This window comes from Haemaphysalis longicornis, unplaced genomic scaffold (genome assembly GCF_048455015.1).
Source record: "Haemaphysalis longicornis isolate Haplotype H1 unplaced genomic scaffold, Haemaphysalis longicornis Haplotype H1 scaffold_25, whole genome shotgun sequence".
NCBI lineage: Eukaryota > Metazoa > Arthropoda > Arachnida > Ixodida > Ixodidae > Haemaphysalis > Haemaphysalis longicornis.
Genome location: NW_027526314.1, coordinates 3,865,028 through 3,881,245, shown reverse-complemented (window position 1 = coordinate 3,881,245; position 16,218 = coordinate 3,865,028). Strand labels below are relative to the sequence as shown.

General features: G+C 50.1%; 1 protein-coding gene across 1 annotated transcript in view; it reads right to left on the bottom strand.

Annotated features, from left to right (window-relative positions):
• Window positions 1-13,449, bottom strand: part of LOC144172648 (ecdysteroid-regulated 16 kDa protein-like) — a 46,583-nt gene extending 33,134 nt beyond the window's left edge. The window contains exon 1 of the mRNA XM_077701289.1: window positions 13,095-13,449. Within this exon, the coding sequence (XP_077557415.1) occupies window positions 13,095-13,191 (97 nt within the window). The 5' untranslated portion in view covers window positions 13,192-13,449. The remainder of the gene's footprint in view (window positions 1-13,094) is intronic.
• Window positions 13,450-16,218: the final 2,769 nt, after the last annotated feature.

The window sequence follows — 16,218 nt, the reverse complement described above, 5'->3', positions numbered from 1 at the left end:
AAAACGAAAAGCACAACGCAGTCTTGCTCCGTAAAGCCGATAACCGGTTTGTTGAATGCGTTAAAGGCGTCGTCTATTCTCTTCCGCTGTCCTGTGGGAAAATGTACGTAGGTCAAACTGGACGATGCCTCAATGAAAGATTAAAAGAACATAACTATAACGTCCACTGTCGGGATCTTGCGGCTGCGCCCCAATCTTTCAAAAAACACGGGTCATTTCAAGGCACAAAGATAAAATCACTAGAGAAATAATTCGAGCCGCAGAAATATTGCACAGAAAAGAAAAATGTATTAGCGTTCCCTCCTTGTCCCTGTCGCAGAAAGAGAATAATTATCTGTCCCTCAGTAGTACAGCAAATGTTTCTGGCACATGGCGTCGGTGAAGCGTGACGAGCGGTTTGTTTATCTCCAGCTTTCGTGCTATTTTCCGCTTTTCTTGTGTTTTTTACTATTGGCATATATATGTGAAAAGCCGAGGAATATGGTCAGTTGTATGTCAGCGGTCGTGGTCGTCACCTTCTTCTGTTTTGTCTGTGTTGCGCTGTTCCCCTATTTGTAATCATGCACCAACTCGCTCAAGCCTTAACCCTTGCAATCCTGGAAGTATTGCCGCTGACCTAAGGGAGGCGAGAGTCAGAAAACATGCGTAACAGCAATCTAACTAAGAGCTCCGAGCCAATTCCGACTTGTGACGTTTTCTCGCTCGAACGCGCCGCCGTAAATTTTCACACGCACCGAGCGGGCGTACGGCTGCGTGGTGTTTGCGAGGTTATACTGCGACGATTGTGTTTGCATTTGTTGGTGGGAGTTATCGCGGAAATTACGCATGCCCTGGCGTTTGCGTTTTTTTTTTTTCTTCACCAGAAATACAGTAGCAGCGGCGGAAACTAACTAACATGACTCCTTCGCCGCTACCACGGCAGTTTGGTTTAGCTGTTAGAATCACAGGCGTCGCTACTGTGAGTTTAATGGTCCCAAGCAAGGCATGGAGTGGACATGGACTGTGTCTTCGAATTATGGAGGTTCAATGCGTAGAAGCAACTCCTTGGCTATGAAACGCGCCGTACATGTGGAGGGCTCCGGGTTAATTTTCCCCACCCGGGGATCTTCGACATGCGCCGAAATCTCCGCACGCGGGCGTTTTCGCTTTTCGCCTCTACCTGTGCAGCAGCCACCACGGCCGGAATCCAACCCGTGCCAGCGTCCGTAGACTCGGCAGCATAACGCCTTAGCCACTGCGTCACCGTGGTGTCTTATATTTCCGCCACTCTGATTGTCTGCCCCAATTCAGTGGTGAAGCCGTTCAGTGGTGAAGCCAACACTTTTTTCAACTTCTCTTCTAAATCCTAAATGCTTTCAGAACGTAGTCAGCAAACACATCCAGTGCCTATAAAATAGGAGGCCACAAAATGCTTCAGCCCACAATTGCTTCTCTATGCCCATCAGATAACTTACAAATTGGCTCAAAATTGTTTTCTCTTGTTCCCAATCTTGGCCTTCTCCGAGCGTTCGAATTACGGCATTGCAGCGATCTAGCGGCCATTGACCGTGTTCCTTTCAGTTGCAGCAATAAACGCATTTGGTAGCCTTTTTTTTTTAATCGCCACAAGAGCATAGCAGAAACAGAAGGCGAACCTGCTTCGACGACAAATCACGCAGTGCCGCTCCGTGCAGGCCATCACTACAGATGTAACTGATTAATGCAGTCTTGGATTTACTCGTCAGATCACTACAGTTTTTGTAGTGCTCCCAGGGGCGAAGGAAAGAGTGAAAGCATTTATCGAAAGTTTTGCAGGGTCTCGTTCAAGAGGAATGGACAACTTTGGCGAGGACAAAGGAGGACGACAATGCGCCCGTGTCGTCTTCTTGAACGCAACTTCGTCTAAGTTGCGCTGTTGAAACAAAAAAGGCCGTAAAAGTGATAACGAAAAATACTGTTCACGAGTTATCATTAAAACAGAGCACTCAATTATGTCACTAAAAGCGGTGAACAGAAATAAATAGATGCAAAAAAAAAGATTGTGTGCTGTCCTTCAGTTCAGCACATGCCTTTCTCTTACATTTGGAACAACGTTGGTGAAGCGCCTTGTGGTTTTAGCGCCACTTTCAAATAAAAAGATCGTTTATTTCCCCAGCTTTTAAGTAAGTATTTATTTTTACAATACGTATCAAGCGTTTCTACGCCTTTTGTGCGCAACTTGGTGGTGATTTCTCCAAGGTAAGTGAGAAATTACACGGATTGTCGTCATGCCCGGAGCACACGCGAGCTTAAGCAAAACAACTCCGCGAGTTCGCGGAAAGTTCACGAAGTCAAGAATAGGGCCTTTATTTATTACTACGCTGATAAAGTTCGGCCTTCTGAAGTAAGTGAATCGGCGGCATCAGTGTGATTTTCATTACTGGAAAGACTTCCGTCAGTGCCACAGAACGTGGCCGCGGCATAAGCGGCGTGCTCCATGCCAGCAGACGACCGGGTGGCGATGGTGAAAGCCATAAAAAATAGTTACGCAAATACAGTTTCCCAGTTAACGTTAGAACAGGTCTCTCAATTATGCCACTGAAAAAGGTAAAAATACATAAAAAAAGTTCCAGGGGACATCTAAATGTATGCCTGAAGATACGAGACGCGGTAGCGTCACTTCGTCATCGGGGGAGACTTTCCAAACGAAGCTGTTGCCTTCAACCTTCATGCTCTCCAAGCGCTGAAAGCGCACGAAGAGTGAGACAGGGACCTCAGGCACGTTGCACCGCAGAGGCCGCTGTGAGCGCAGCACTTTTCCTACAAAAGTTGTAAGTAGCGCACGCTAGGGCATCGGTAAAGGAGTGGCGATTCCTCGACCCGTTATCACCCACTACGTGCAGCATGCCGTGCCAACGATCTATGGGGTTGACACTGAGACACGGTGTAAAGAAAAAACGGCCGTGCTGCATGCATCGGGTCCTCCCTGCCATTTGTATTATGTGCAATCTGACTGGTCGGTTACAATAGCAGCGACTGGCGTATTTTCGCCTGCGCCACTTCAGCTGTTCGTTCTTCTCGGCCTTGTTATCATGACGTTACCTTAGATGCCTTCGTTCTGTGGGCGCCCGTGCGTGACTCGTGATAATACCTGCAGTTGCTGTCTAAGACAGGGCGCCGACGCTTACATAATATGAGTGGTATGAACCGAGCCCGTGATATGCGTGGCATATTTCCTACAAGAAATGACCCCCTGAACCACCAGGACATAGAAAACGGTGCTGCTGCTTGCAAGGCAAACATCAGCTCAACGTGCCTATATGGCGGCGACAGAAGCCCACAGCCCCGCACGATAAGCACAACTGGTGGCTCTTCCGATCACGGTTGGTGTTGACGGGGCGTTTGCTGTGCCCAAAGTTCCACAAACGAGGTACTTCGGTCTTGTTTTTGTTTTTTAGATGCGAATCATCTCATGGTCGGGGCCACCCCTCCCTTGTTGTTGTTGGGCCGTCCATACCCCCCCCCCCCCCCCTGCGCACGCTCGGCTTGCTGAACGCCCGGTGGTGTCTCCGCAGTCTGCGGGACAACGGCAAGCATCGTTGGTGGCGGCCAGAGGACGGAGACTGCATACATCCGCTGGTTCCCCGCTCACGTGGCGGGCCTGGTGGACAACCGTAACGAGGAGGCGGACGCCATTGCACGCGAACTAGCATCGTGCCGTGCAATGCCACCCCGTCCCTCGCCAACGGTAGACCAGGACATGGAGCCCCTGACTTCATGCGGGGACGTGCTACAATGGCATCGCATGGGAAGACGGACCCTGCCCCCGCCTCACCCGAGGCTCACGAGGAGCGAGGCGGTGCTTCTTCGTCAACTACAGACAGGAACGGTGCTCACCCCGGCGCTAGCGCGCCACGTGTGCCCCGGCGTCTACGAGAGTGACAAGTGCAGTGTGTGTGCGTTGGTGACTGCGGACCTGGCCCACCTGATGTGGGGATGTGACAGACACTCTGTGTGCATGGGGAGCGAAGATCTCCCACCGGACATTATCGAACTCATGAGCTCGAGTGGACACGAGCGGCAACTGCAAGCGGTCCAGCGTCTCGAGGCTGCTCTGGCGCGGCAAAGGCGAAAAGGAGACCTCTCTGAGGACTCGCCGAGTAGCCTGCGCTGCAGCCCAGGCATAGCTTCGGGGTCTGCCTAGTTTCGTAGACAGGGGAGCGGTGAAGCCCTGCGTGGCCTGATCCGCCTCCTCCCCGCCGGAAAAGATTCAATAAAGTCATTTTCTCTCTCTCTCTACCCTTTAATTGCTCCTGGAGCGACAGTGTTGCCGGTGTCTTCCCGGGCCGCCACGAGACGAGCACGCTTCCCTCTCCTCCTCACAGCCGTATAAACCAGGTGTGCACACGCTCTGCGCGCTACTGCACTGCGCATGCGCGTCTCTCCTCAATTCTCCTAGTGTGCACACGGGCTGCGCACTACTCCACTGTGCATGCGCGTCTCTCCTCCATTCTCCTCCTCACAGCCGTATAAACAGCCGTATAAACCAGGTGTGCACACGCGCTGCACGCTACTCCACTGCGCACGCGCGTCTCTCCTCCATTCTCCTGGTGTGCACACGCGCTGCGCGCTACTCCACTGCGCATGCGCGTCTCTCCTCCATTCTCCTCCTACCAGCCGTATAAACCAGAGCTCTTCGATGTAGGCAGTTGCGAAACTCTGCCTCAAAAAACGGCCCGCACCTGGACCCCCCATGGTTTGGATCGTGTAGAGGGGAGCTATATACAGGAACTCTAGGATCGTGCGCACCGTGGCGCCACGGCGGCTGCCGCATGCACTATCCAAAAACAAACTAATTATTCAAACTTACAATTTAACGTTAAATTTTGTTTTAAAGTGCATAATTCTTTATTTTTGTGCTTTAATAAGGTATTTATTGCTATCTTAACTCCGGTGTTTAGGTGGCGATTGTTTCTGCGTGTGCGCATCTGCCTCGACTTGGCGCTTGTGCGGGCACTCCGGCACAACGTAGGTCCGAACTGAAGTACCAAATTTGGAGTTATCGTTTGGCTTACAGCTCATTGTATGCCAAAACTAATCTAGTAGCCGATCAAGCGGCTCTAAATAATCAGTTTCAGCTGGCATAAAGCCGTCGAAGCGGCTTATTTGTTTTCTTGCCGCCAGAAGACCGAAGAGGACGCGCAGCAGACGACAGTGCGTAAGCGACGGTTGACCCCATGATCGCATTTGTTTTTACTACTTTTGCTCCATATGTATATAAAACACTTGCATAGTTGAACACATTGGGCTCCTTTGGCATAACAAATTTACGTAAGCACTCAAAAAAAAAAAACTCCCACCTCCCCTCGCGGGAACCCCTGTGTAGATGCGACGCATAGGCGGAGCGGCGAAGGGACCGCGTTTTATAGCGCGCATAACGTTGAGGGGACTGCGTAAGCCGGTCCCGGTCGATGACGACGTTGGTGTACTTGTAAAGTGGCGTGGACTCTAGGTGTTTGAGCCAAGCGTGGATGTTGCTTCGCCGGAGAACGGCACACCGGTTATAAGCGCAGCGCGCCCGAAGGAGAGGAAACCGCGGAAGAGAGAGTACTGCACATGCGCCGGCCCCAGCGCGTCTGCCGCGGCTATGACGCAACGTAACAACGTGCCGCGGGTATGACGCAACACAATCCAACACAATCCACTTTAATCCAATCCAATCCAATCCAATCCAATCCAAGCCAAGCCAATCCAATCCAATCCAATCCAATCCAATGCCCCTCGCGAGAGAGTGTTCGCTATCGGAGAGGAGAGGGGGTGAGCGGCGGAGAGCGCAGCTGGCGCGGCGAGGAGAATGGGGGAGGGGCGGACAACGCCGACGACGACGCCGGAGGGACAAGGCGAGTGAATCAGATGCTCTGCATCTAATACCATGTTTCGCCCAGGTCGTCGAGCGGCGAAGCAAGTTGTATAGTTTATTTTGTCACCAAAAGAAGGTGCCACTGTAAAACAAGATCCAAAGCAGTGGACCAATCTTCGGGCCACTTTTTGATACATGGGGCCTATGGGGAGTTTCGCAACTCTTATATCAAGTAACTCTGGTATAAACCAGGTGTGCACACGCGCTCCGCCCCGTTCAGTCTGCTTCCAACCCCCGTCTTCGCCGGTTCTGCTACGCTGGTGCTTGGTGAGTGCCCATGTCAACGCCAGTGCCAACACCCCCGTCAACGTGAGTGCTGACGCAAGTACAACCAACAGCATCAGCCCCAATGACTGCAACATCCACTGAAGTTACACTTCACGGACCACACAGCAGTAATACTGAAGGCTCAACGACCACCACAATTAGACTTTACCTACATTCATACCACCCTACCCACGCGTTTCCTTACTCTAACACCGCACACCAACTCTACTCACACTACTTACTTCAACTCTACTTGCACACCAACCAACCCCACTGCTGCTTCCCATCCTCCCCAGTGTTCCCCCCCACGGGAACATGGCGTAATTTTCTTGCTTTCTTGGGCAAAGGGCGCTCTTTTAATAGGTTTCGCAAGACCAGATATAGGCCTTCGGATGCCTGAGTGCTTCGCCAACGGCCACTGAAAGTCAGCCAGTTAGAAGTCGGGCCCCGCGTGCTCACCGCACCCGTAATCAGAGGTGAACGGAAACAATGACTATCCGGCTCGCCTTTTCCTTTCCACGCACTCTCCCCTCGTCGCTGCGCCCTATTCCAGCTTCAAGCAGCTCGCCTCCGGCTGCTGGTGGTGATGACGCATTGCCGCGGGCTATTGATGGGTACGGGTGATAACCAAGGCTGTTCCTGACGGTTGGCGCCCGCGGAAAGTCTATCAGTGAGCATTATTCGGCTCTTTCGTAATTGTTTAAGCATCCATATAAGACCGTGGAAGGTTCTTGAGTTCAACAACCGCCTTTCACTCGCATTTGGTTCGACGTTATTAGATGGCTTTGCGGTATCCAATCTAATTTCAATAAAAGACAATAACTTTTGCTAACGTCATAACGTGTTTTTATTCTTGAAATGCGCCGGCTGCGGTGGCACAGCTACGACGTTGTGCTGCTGAGCCCGATGTCGCGGGTGCGGTTTTTTTTAGGGATGCTAAAAACGAAAAAGCCGGTGTGTCGAGATTATGGCGAACGCAGCGATTCCGGGGGTGGCCTAAATTAATCCGTAGCCCTCCACTAGGGCATGCCTCATAGCCGAGGTGTACCTTCCGCCCGTTAAACTTTACAGCCTCAAGGGACACGGCGTTTGGTCAAACCTTCACGTGCAAATTTCAGTGATCGCCTGCGTAAAACAACATTGCGAATTCACGAGGTCGATAATGAGATAGGTTTTTTTTTTGTTTTTTTTTTTTGCCGTGATTAGAAGCGCTACAAAAGCACACGGACGAAAAACAGTGTAGACGAGACAGGCGCCTGTCTCGTTTACACGGTTCTTCGTCCGTGTGCTTTTGTTGCGCTTCTAATCACGGCATCTATTCACCAACTAGCCCAGCAAGAAGTTCTTCTGAGGTGCTTTTTGCTCAGGTTCGTAACCCCCACCCCCCCCCCTCCGCCCCCATGCAGTGACCCTGGTTAATCAGTGAGTTGTACGGTGTAGCCGGTTGGGAAAAAATCAACACAGCCTGCTCTCACCGTGGGTTGTGAGAACAGCGTGTCTTGATTCGGAAAGCTACATTTTAAGTGAACAGCACTTTAGGGGCTCGCCTTGTCGACGTAGCTCGCTGTAACGGTCGATGTCAAACGACTGTCGGAATCAGGAGGTGCCGCGAAATAACGGACCCAAGTAGAGCCCGGCGTTCCGTCGTAGGGCGTCCCAGAGGCTTCGAAAACCAAACGGTCTAAATAGTCACAACCGTTCGAAACATGTGAAACGCTGGCACTTGTCATACATCTCCCCGTTGTTTAGCGCAAAAAAAAACTGCAGGTACATTTGAGGCAAAATACATGTAATTAACCGGCAGCGCCCACGTTCATGTAGTTAGGAAAGCTCGTTGAGGTGGTTTTTGCGATAGCAAGAAAAAAAAAAGTGGCAGTGCAACGCCGGCACGTGCGGGAGGAAAAGCAAGCACAAAAGAACAGAACTCCCGCTGGCGCTGTTTCAGGCTGGGGGCGCACGAGCATTACGGAAGCGGAAAATTTGAATTGCTTTAGGTTGATTGATTGAGGGGTTTAACGCGCCGACGCAACGCAGGCGATGAGGCGCGCCGTAGTGGAGGGCTCCGGATTAATTTTGACCACCTGGGGATCTTTAACGTGCGCCGATATCTCGTACACACGGGCGTTTTTGCTTTTCGCCTCCATCAGAAAAGCGGCCGCCGCGGCCGGGAATCGAACCCGCGACCTCGTGCTCAGCAGCGCAACGCCTTAGCCACTGAGCTACCGCGGCGGGTAATTGCTTTAGGTGGTAGCAGTGAACGGATAACGACGCTACAGCCCATGATGGCGAATCACTTTCTCTGCACTTGCGTCAGCTTTCACGTTGAGTGGAACAGCTTCTTTTTTTTTTTTTCCAGGGGCTGGATAGGTTGCGTCACCCAAGGCCAACTGCACTCAAATTTTTGACAGCGTAAAAATAATGTCACCTAACAGTTCATATAAAAAGGGTGCGAAATGCAAAATACTGCGCTTCAAACATCAACGCGCGCGACGCAAAGGGCTCGCGACATTCGCGTTTTCGGAACCGAAACTAAATAGAAAAGGCGGCCATAGCGGCGGCCGGACGTGACGTACATGAGGGAACGGAAGCGACCGCGCCAGAGCCGTCGGCCGCTCAGAGCCGCCTTCAAATGCGCGTGGTAGCGCCGCGTTTCGTTTTTTTACTTCCACAGAAGAACTTCCACTAACGTTTGCCCATGGTAATGGAGTTGGCCGCAATTCCGGCATCCGGTTGCTATCAATCGAGATGAAGTAGACCGCCCGACAGTAATTTTTTCCATAATAATAACTGCCGGAATACCAATTTTTGGCATTGCAAGTAAAAAACGGACCCTGATTTACAAAGCTATTTGCTCGTATACGATATCGAAAAGCAGCTTTTAATATAGCCGACCCCTCGGCTATCACGTCGCACTCTCTGAAGGGAACAAATCGCACGCGGGCGGAGATAAATCACTATTTCTACCATACATTACATGCAAACAGCTTCGTGAATATCGGCCCAGTATTTTTTCAGTGGTGTGCACATCGAGAATCGAATTATAAAAGGGATCTCAAACTATAAGCCCGCCTTCAGAGCGAAATGACACACTAAAACACGAAAACACTTCCTACCTACCGCTGTTTTCTACTTTAGCCAGAGACAGGTACTGTTGAAAACGTTTTACTTTCAAATAAACTAAATCTAACGCTCAAAGTAAATACTTCACTTGGGAATCGAACAAAAATATAATGTATTGTTTAGGAGAGGAGCAGTTTAGTTTTCGCACTTCCCAAATACGACGGCCAATATTTGTGCGGGTGTATTTGTTACTACGAGAAAGGCTGATTTTGGTTCACTTAGCTAGGGAGACAAAAGTCGCACAAATGCTTATAGCCGCGTCTACAAGAACTCTATTTGGGTAGTAAAACTTTTGGAAATGTCTAAAGAATAGAGGTGGCGTTGGGCCAGCCCAAATGAGGCCAATATTGGACGCGGAAGTGCAAGTGGTCAATAATTTATAACATATCTTTTTTTTTCTGTGGTAAATGCAATAGGAATGACAAGTGTAAGGCAAGTGCTCCTTTCGCGCTATTTTTTTCTTTGAGTAGAAATATTATTTTCAAGTAAAGAGAGCTTTGCTAACTCCAACACGTTCGCAAGCGCCTGAATAGGTATAGGCTTCTAATCCTTTTTTTTTTTTTTTTTGCATTGAGAAAAATGGGGGATATTACTGCCTATGCGGTTAGTTTAAACATTTTATGGCGACGCCGGTACAGCGCGCTGGTGTAGCAGAGAAACCCCGGGCGAACGCATCCCTGCGCCCGGCGGAGCGCCCTGCAAGTCGACGGAGAAGCGCGAGCTTCACGGGACAGGTTCCCCAACCTCCGTCACAGGCCGCTCGGAATTTGTTACGGCGACTCTCCGCCAGGTGCAAACGTCGTCTGCTCGGAGGTACTTTGAACGGCGGTACCTAGCGCTCCCTCTGATTACGAAGCTAAGGATTTCGCCACGGTGATTTTAAGAGCATAGACTACTTATTTGGACAAAAAAAATTTTGAGTGCAGTTGGCCTTTATTAAGTTGCGTTAAAGTCCCATAGTTTCGCACGATAACATTCCACCATTTGTTGCGATTCACCGCCATTGGTTCCCAAGGGCACTATTGTCGAGGGTAGAAGTTTTTTGCCCCTCACAGACTCTTGTTACTCCGTCAGTGGTAGCAGTTTGGCCGGTTGGGTGAAAAATGTGGTTGGTGCCTCTTTCATAGGAATCCGTAAAACACGAAAGTGAAATGTGCCTTCACAGGAGCATTTCTTGTGCATCCTTATGAGCTCGCACATCGCTATTTGTATTACGTCGGTATGGCACCGTTAGACGCACGAACGTTATACACTGGATTGCACGCGCCGGAGCATTGCGTAAATCCGACTTAAACCACAGCCCCTTGAAAACCGTGCCACTGAAACGGAACCGAAACCGAAAGCACTTGGTGGCGGAGGGTGCCTCAATTCACCCGCGCCACGCGTACACGAAGACGCTGGCATCGAAGCGCCAACTGTCGGAGCTCATTAGTGCCATGATAAACTACTTTGCTTCACTACTCCTAGACGGCAGCATCTCCTATACGGCATCTCAATGAAGAAAGTAGTGGGAAAGATATAAGACGCGTTCGTAGACCTACCTGCGCTAGAATTCGCAGCGCAGTGGGCAGAGCGCTGTGTACCTCCCGTTGCGGCGAGAGGGTTCGTGGCTCGCATCCGGGCGCAGTCGCATCAATGGAACTTTTGTTGGCGTCATCATTTCCGTGACGATTATGACGCCGGTCAGATCTTGGTGTACCCGGGCATAGAACACTTTCGTGTTAAAATCAAGACAGAGAACTCATGCTGATAGCAGTGTCTCTCGATTTTTACCCAAATGGCCAAACATCAAAGACAAAAAAAAATAAATAAAGCCAGTTTCACGCCTGTGAAATCCGCTGAAACAGCGTAGATGACCTCCTCTGCTCCTGCAGCTCCGGCCAGCTCCTGCAGAGGCGGTTGTCGCTGACAACGACGCTCGCCGCGGTACGCACGCACTCCAAGGAGGTGTGCTAGTTTATCGATACATACACCTTTGTGGGGTGGTAATGCACCGCGTGCCCCTGCGCACAAGCCAAGATCGCACAATGGGCGGCCGTCGTATCGTCTCGGGAGCCCTTCTGAGCCCGCGGTAAGGGTCCGAAGGTGGCGGGCCGACTTTGGGCGCGCCCGAATACGGCCCTTCACGATAATGTACGGCAACCTTTCGTTTTACTACGGAAGTGGTATTGGAGACTTCCGCAGAGGCAGGAGGTTAGTTTATCGGTGCATATATATATGGGGTTGAAGAGTGCCGCGTCCCCCGGTGCACGAGCGGATATCGCGCACTGTACGGTCGAGTCGGTGACGCCATCTGTCAGCCCAGCGGGGTACCTTCGCCTGGCGTGACGGGCATCATCAACGGACATTGCGAGCTCCTAAACCGACAAATGGCGACAAATCTCGACAAATGGTGGCATGTTCTCGTGTTAAACTACGAGAATTTCGCGCAACGGGAAGTTGCTAGTGAATGACGCTGCCTTTCCCTCCACTGATTTGAATTGTGTCAGTTCCTTACAGCTGATCATAGACGCAATATAGCTGCGGGTTAAACTCATCACGCAACTCAAAGTGTAATGTTTTTCAAGTGATCCGTTCTCGTTGATTTTCAGGTAAGAAAGCCAAATTTATCACTTCCAGTAAGCAGAAAATTAATATTTAGAAGTATTTCCAGTCTACATCAAATTTGCGAAATCACACAAGGCCGCTCTCAGGCGAAAGCACGTTGCTCAGATCCGATAAAAACGTGGTTCGAACGCCACGTTGTAGACGGCGGCACCCAGACACAGTCGATAATAGGGCCCATATTCTCGGGTCTGCTTGGGGCTGCCATTTCTTTACGTGAACCTGCGTGTACAGGATGCTTACGAAAGCTCTCAAATCGCTTAGAGCTTGCCGAAAAACCCGCCGCCGCGAGATGAATACTTCTCCCAAAGTGGCAATATGGCAATGTGCCACAGTCAAAGTTTACTTTACTAGGCTAGCGCCACTTAAGAAAACGTACCAACCAATTGCGGCAGCATCTGCTGTATTTCATGAAAAAAATATAGCTGCATTACCGTACCAAAGCGTTCAGCTTTCGTACCTAATCGGCAACAGTCACCACTTCATCTCGCGGCAAAGGGCACGCTATTGACGAAAGTTTTTTTTGTTGTTGTTGCGGCTTTTACTTTAAAAGTGCATGATTGTTTGAGGAAGCGTTTTCAGTAAGCCCAAACATTTTATCGCAAAAATATTTCTAGCGACGTGAACATACTAACCTACAAAACACCGCTTTGTCAGCTTAAAGCACGTGATAACATTACCTGCCGATCAAAAATCCTCCCGATGCGCCATTCAAGACGGCCGGCACCCAGGACTCAGGCCAATTCAAGACTAGGGCCCTGGAGTCTTGCGCCTTACTTAGCGCTTGCGTGATAGCGCGCCTGTCGCTGGCTATAGAATGCTCGTGCAGCATCTAGCAACACGCTCCTTCCCATGTTTATTACATTAACGCGGGCCACTGCATTCCCAAAACGCTAAGTCCTTTCTTTTGATTTTTCTTGATGACAGCTGGGAGGTCCAAGTAGCTTTCGAAACTGAAGGGTTTGCTGTTTTGAGGCTAAGGAGTTTAATTTAGGTGATCATGGAATCAAACCGCAAAAAGCCGGCATTTTTAAAATTGCACACCGGTAAAACTAAGGCCAAGAGCAAATGGAACGGAGAATCACCATCGTCAAAACAATGGCTCAGTCATTCCAGCCTCAAGCGCCCCGCCATGACAGATGAAGAAAAATAAAAAGAATAATCGTGCCTCATTCACGAGGCACCCGCAAACACCACACACGCAAACCGGTCTCCGTATACGCACCGCATTTTTCGTGCTTAACTTCGTCGTAGACGGCCAGCGAGGACCCAGCTGAGGCAACAAGCAGCAGAGCGGCGAAAATCCAGCGTCCGACAGCCATCGCTACCTGTTCGCTTCTGCCCGCGTCCTTCGGCGACGACAATCTGAACTCGGGAGCCGTTGCCACAGGCGGCAGCCGATGATCGGCCTTTGAACGACAAGCGAGTGGAGAGCGCAGAAAGAAGTGAGGCAAAAGAAAAAGAACCGTATAAAATAGAAGGAGGCAAGCCGCCGTTACTTCTGAACGCTCGGGTGACGGTCTACTGCGCAAGCGCCGCCCGCTTGAAACCAGTTTCCTACACGATGTCTATCGCTTGCCCTGGAGCTTCGGCAGCATCTCGTGTTTCAGGGCTGCATCTCGTTCCTTTCGCCCCTTTTCCTTCGTGCGTCTCGTCTTCTCTTTCCTCTTCTCGTATTTACACCGCCATCCTTCTTACCTGCCTTTCTGTCGCTAGGTGTGAATCAATGACTCGGACGCAAATGTAGGAGACAGACGACACCATCGCCGGAAATCCCAGGGGCCACGCGATACCGCTAGAGCGATGACGGCGCGCAGCACAGCGCGAGTTGCTGACGAGACTTCGCGCACTCTGGACTTCACAAGGCTTGGGTTCTAATCAAACTTACCTCAAAATGGTGACGAGTGCAATATAGTAAATACCGGAGTAGAAGCCGTCGCATAACGTAAGCCTAGACGTTGTGAAAGCGTCCACTTTCTGTGAAAGGACAAATCAAGCACGCACATTTCTCGCTTAGCTACGGCCGTTAAGTATTGGTTCCCTCAACCACGTAATTTTCCGCTATTTTCGTTCTATCAGCTCACCGTAGCGAGAAGGTCTTGTATGAAAGTTTCGGCTTTTTCAAAAACAGCGTATGTCGCGCTTTTCCTTTTCAGCCTTCAATACTACAAGTGGACAGGGTGACGTGTTCTGCTTGGAACGGAAGGCAGTTGCCTGTAAAAGGTGCACGACGGGAAATAAATCTGGTACTAGCTAAAACCCTTTTACGGAAGCAGTGAGCCCCACATAGAGCGCGAACACGGGAATGCGAAACCATAACATTAATTTAATAATGCCTTTCCCTACACTTCTAACAATTACACCAATCAGTTATGGCCATAAAGTGCTGTCAGCTCAGGACGGAACTGAAACAGCATGCCACATCAATTCTTTTACGCCATGAGCCAAATCCTTGAAATTTCTGTGCTGAGGGTCATCTGTTGGTTTTTTTTTTTTTTCTTGCGTTTGCGTTACGTCTGTTTTTCTTGTTAACCGCAATTTGCCGGATATAACGCACGTATTGGGCGGGGTGCGATGACACAAAATATTAAATTAAAGGGACACTGAAGTGATATGTAAACATTGCGGGATTACTAGCGCAAATTGTAGTCCGGAGTCCCCAGGCCATGTTTCGACCACTCTAGGCGCGTTTACGCGATTTTATTTAGTAGAAAAACTAATTCGAAAACGCTGTCCTCCTCTCTTTACGCTCGCCCATTTTCTGTGGCGTTTTCGTGTGACGTCAGGAGGGGATGAGCTGGCAATTGGCTGCGCCACGGCTGCGCTACTGCACGGCTCCCCGGACGACAGAGTCAGTCGGCCCAGCGTTTCGTCCGCCGGCCGCCGGCGGGTCGTCGCAATCAAGGAGGTTAAAAAAAAATTGCTTGGTCGCAATTCGTTCGCTTAGTTGAAACGAAGCCAGGACACGTTTGTGAATGGAAGAATGTGCCTTTCTTTACTTGGTTTGTTTGTACACTGTATCTAGCTCCAAGTCAAGGTCGCTTCGCACAAGCGCTGCACATGCGACGCTTCGCTGACTGGTACGCCAGTAGGAAAATATAAGGCCTCTTGAAGGCGGGAGAAGAGTCAGCGAAGTCAATATAGGTACTAAGCAAATAAAATCAACTGATATTTTTACCGTACAGCGTAAAACTAGGGCGCGGGAAGCACTTTTTTGCGCTGGGCGAACAAGCACAGCGGTCAGCAGCAGGACTACGCATCTGCGAACGCTTTTCCGTCCACGAAATGCAATTGCTAGACGTGAGCTACTGTGGAAACTCGGGCGACGCTTACTGCACGATCGCAGTACAACAAATAGTCACCTAAGCGGCTTGAAATGCCAAAACTAAATAAAAGTGTAAACCGGTTGTACAATATATACCCTATATTAGCAAGACCTTCACGTCCCGCTCCGTAGCCTAGCAGTCTGAGGCGCTAGGAATTCATTGCAAATGTTTTGCGAGTCACGAGTACGAATCCCCGCGGGTACGTGTTTTTTTTTTTGTAAGTTAACTTTTTTGTTTTCCGCCGATGTTTTCTATATTGAGTTCACCTTTTTTGGGGCCGCAACGTTCATGGCTACACGAACTAGTTCACAAAACGCGCGCAGGCTTGCACTGGCGCGCTAGCGAGTTCTCGTTGGCGTGCTGTTGCCATAAGCACCGACTGCTTGCAGGCAGTGGGCACAGGCCAGAATGAACAGACCCTTGGCCTGGTGCGAACACGCTTTTTACGATACAGGCATGAGGGAGGCAAGCTCCAAATATGGGGGAAAAGCGCATGACATTTGGGCGTCTGCGGGTACGCGGAGGGCGTTCATGCACTGCGTAGGTCTCGGCTAGTGAATGCTACGACTACAAGCCGTCCTGGGAGGCTTATCTTGTGCATTTTACAGCCGACAACATGGCAGAAGCGCGGTACGATGATTACTGAGATATTGAGAATGCCCATCCAACAAAGCCATTGGTGATGTTTTACAGAACCGAAACCGAAACCGAAACTTGTGTGATTGCTAACCTTGGGCATCGTCCAATCACGGCGCCCCTCCTCTCAACGTCACAGCCTTAGTTGGTGCGGCCGCCGCAAACCGCGCATGGTAGTTTTTCTTCTTTCGCGCTTTGTAAAATAATTACCGATTTGTCAACCGGATAAACGATGAAAAGTGTGCTAATTTGAGCCAGTCTACGCAGTGCAAGCAAAAACGGGAGCTTGACAAATTCACTTCAGTGTCCCTTTAATGAGTTTTGACGCCGCGAGAAACATGCATGTATTACAGAAATTATTGTTACGCTCCAATGCTTCTAATCTGT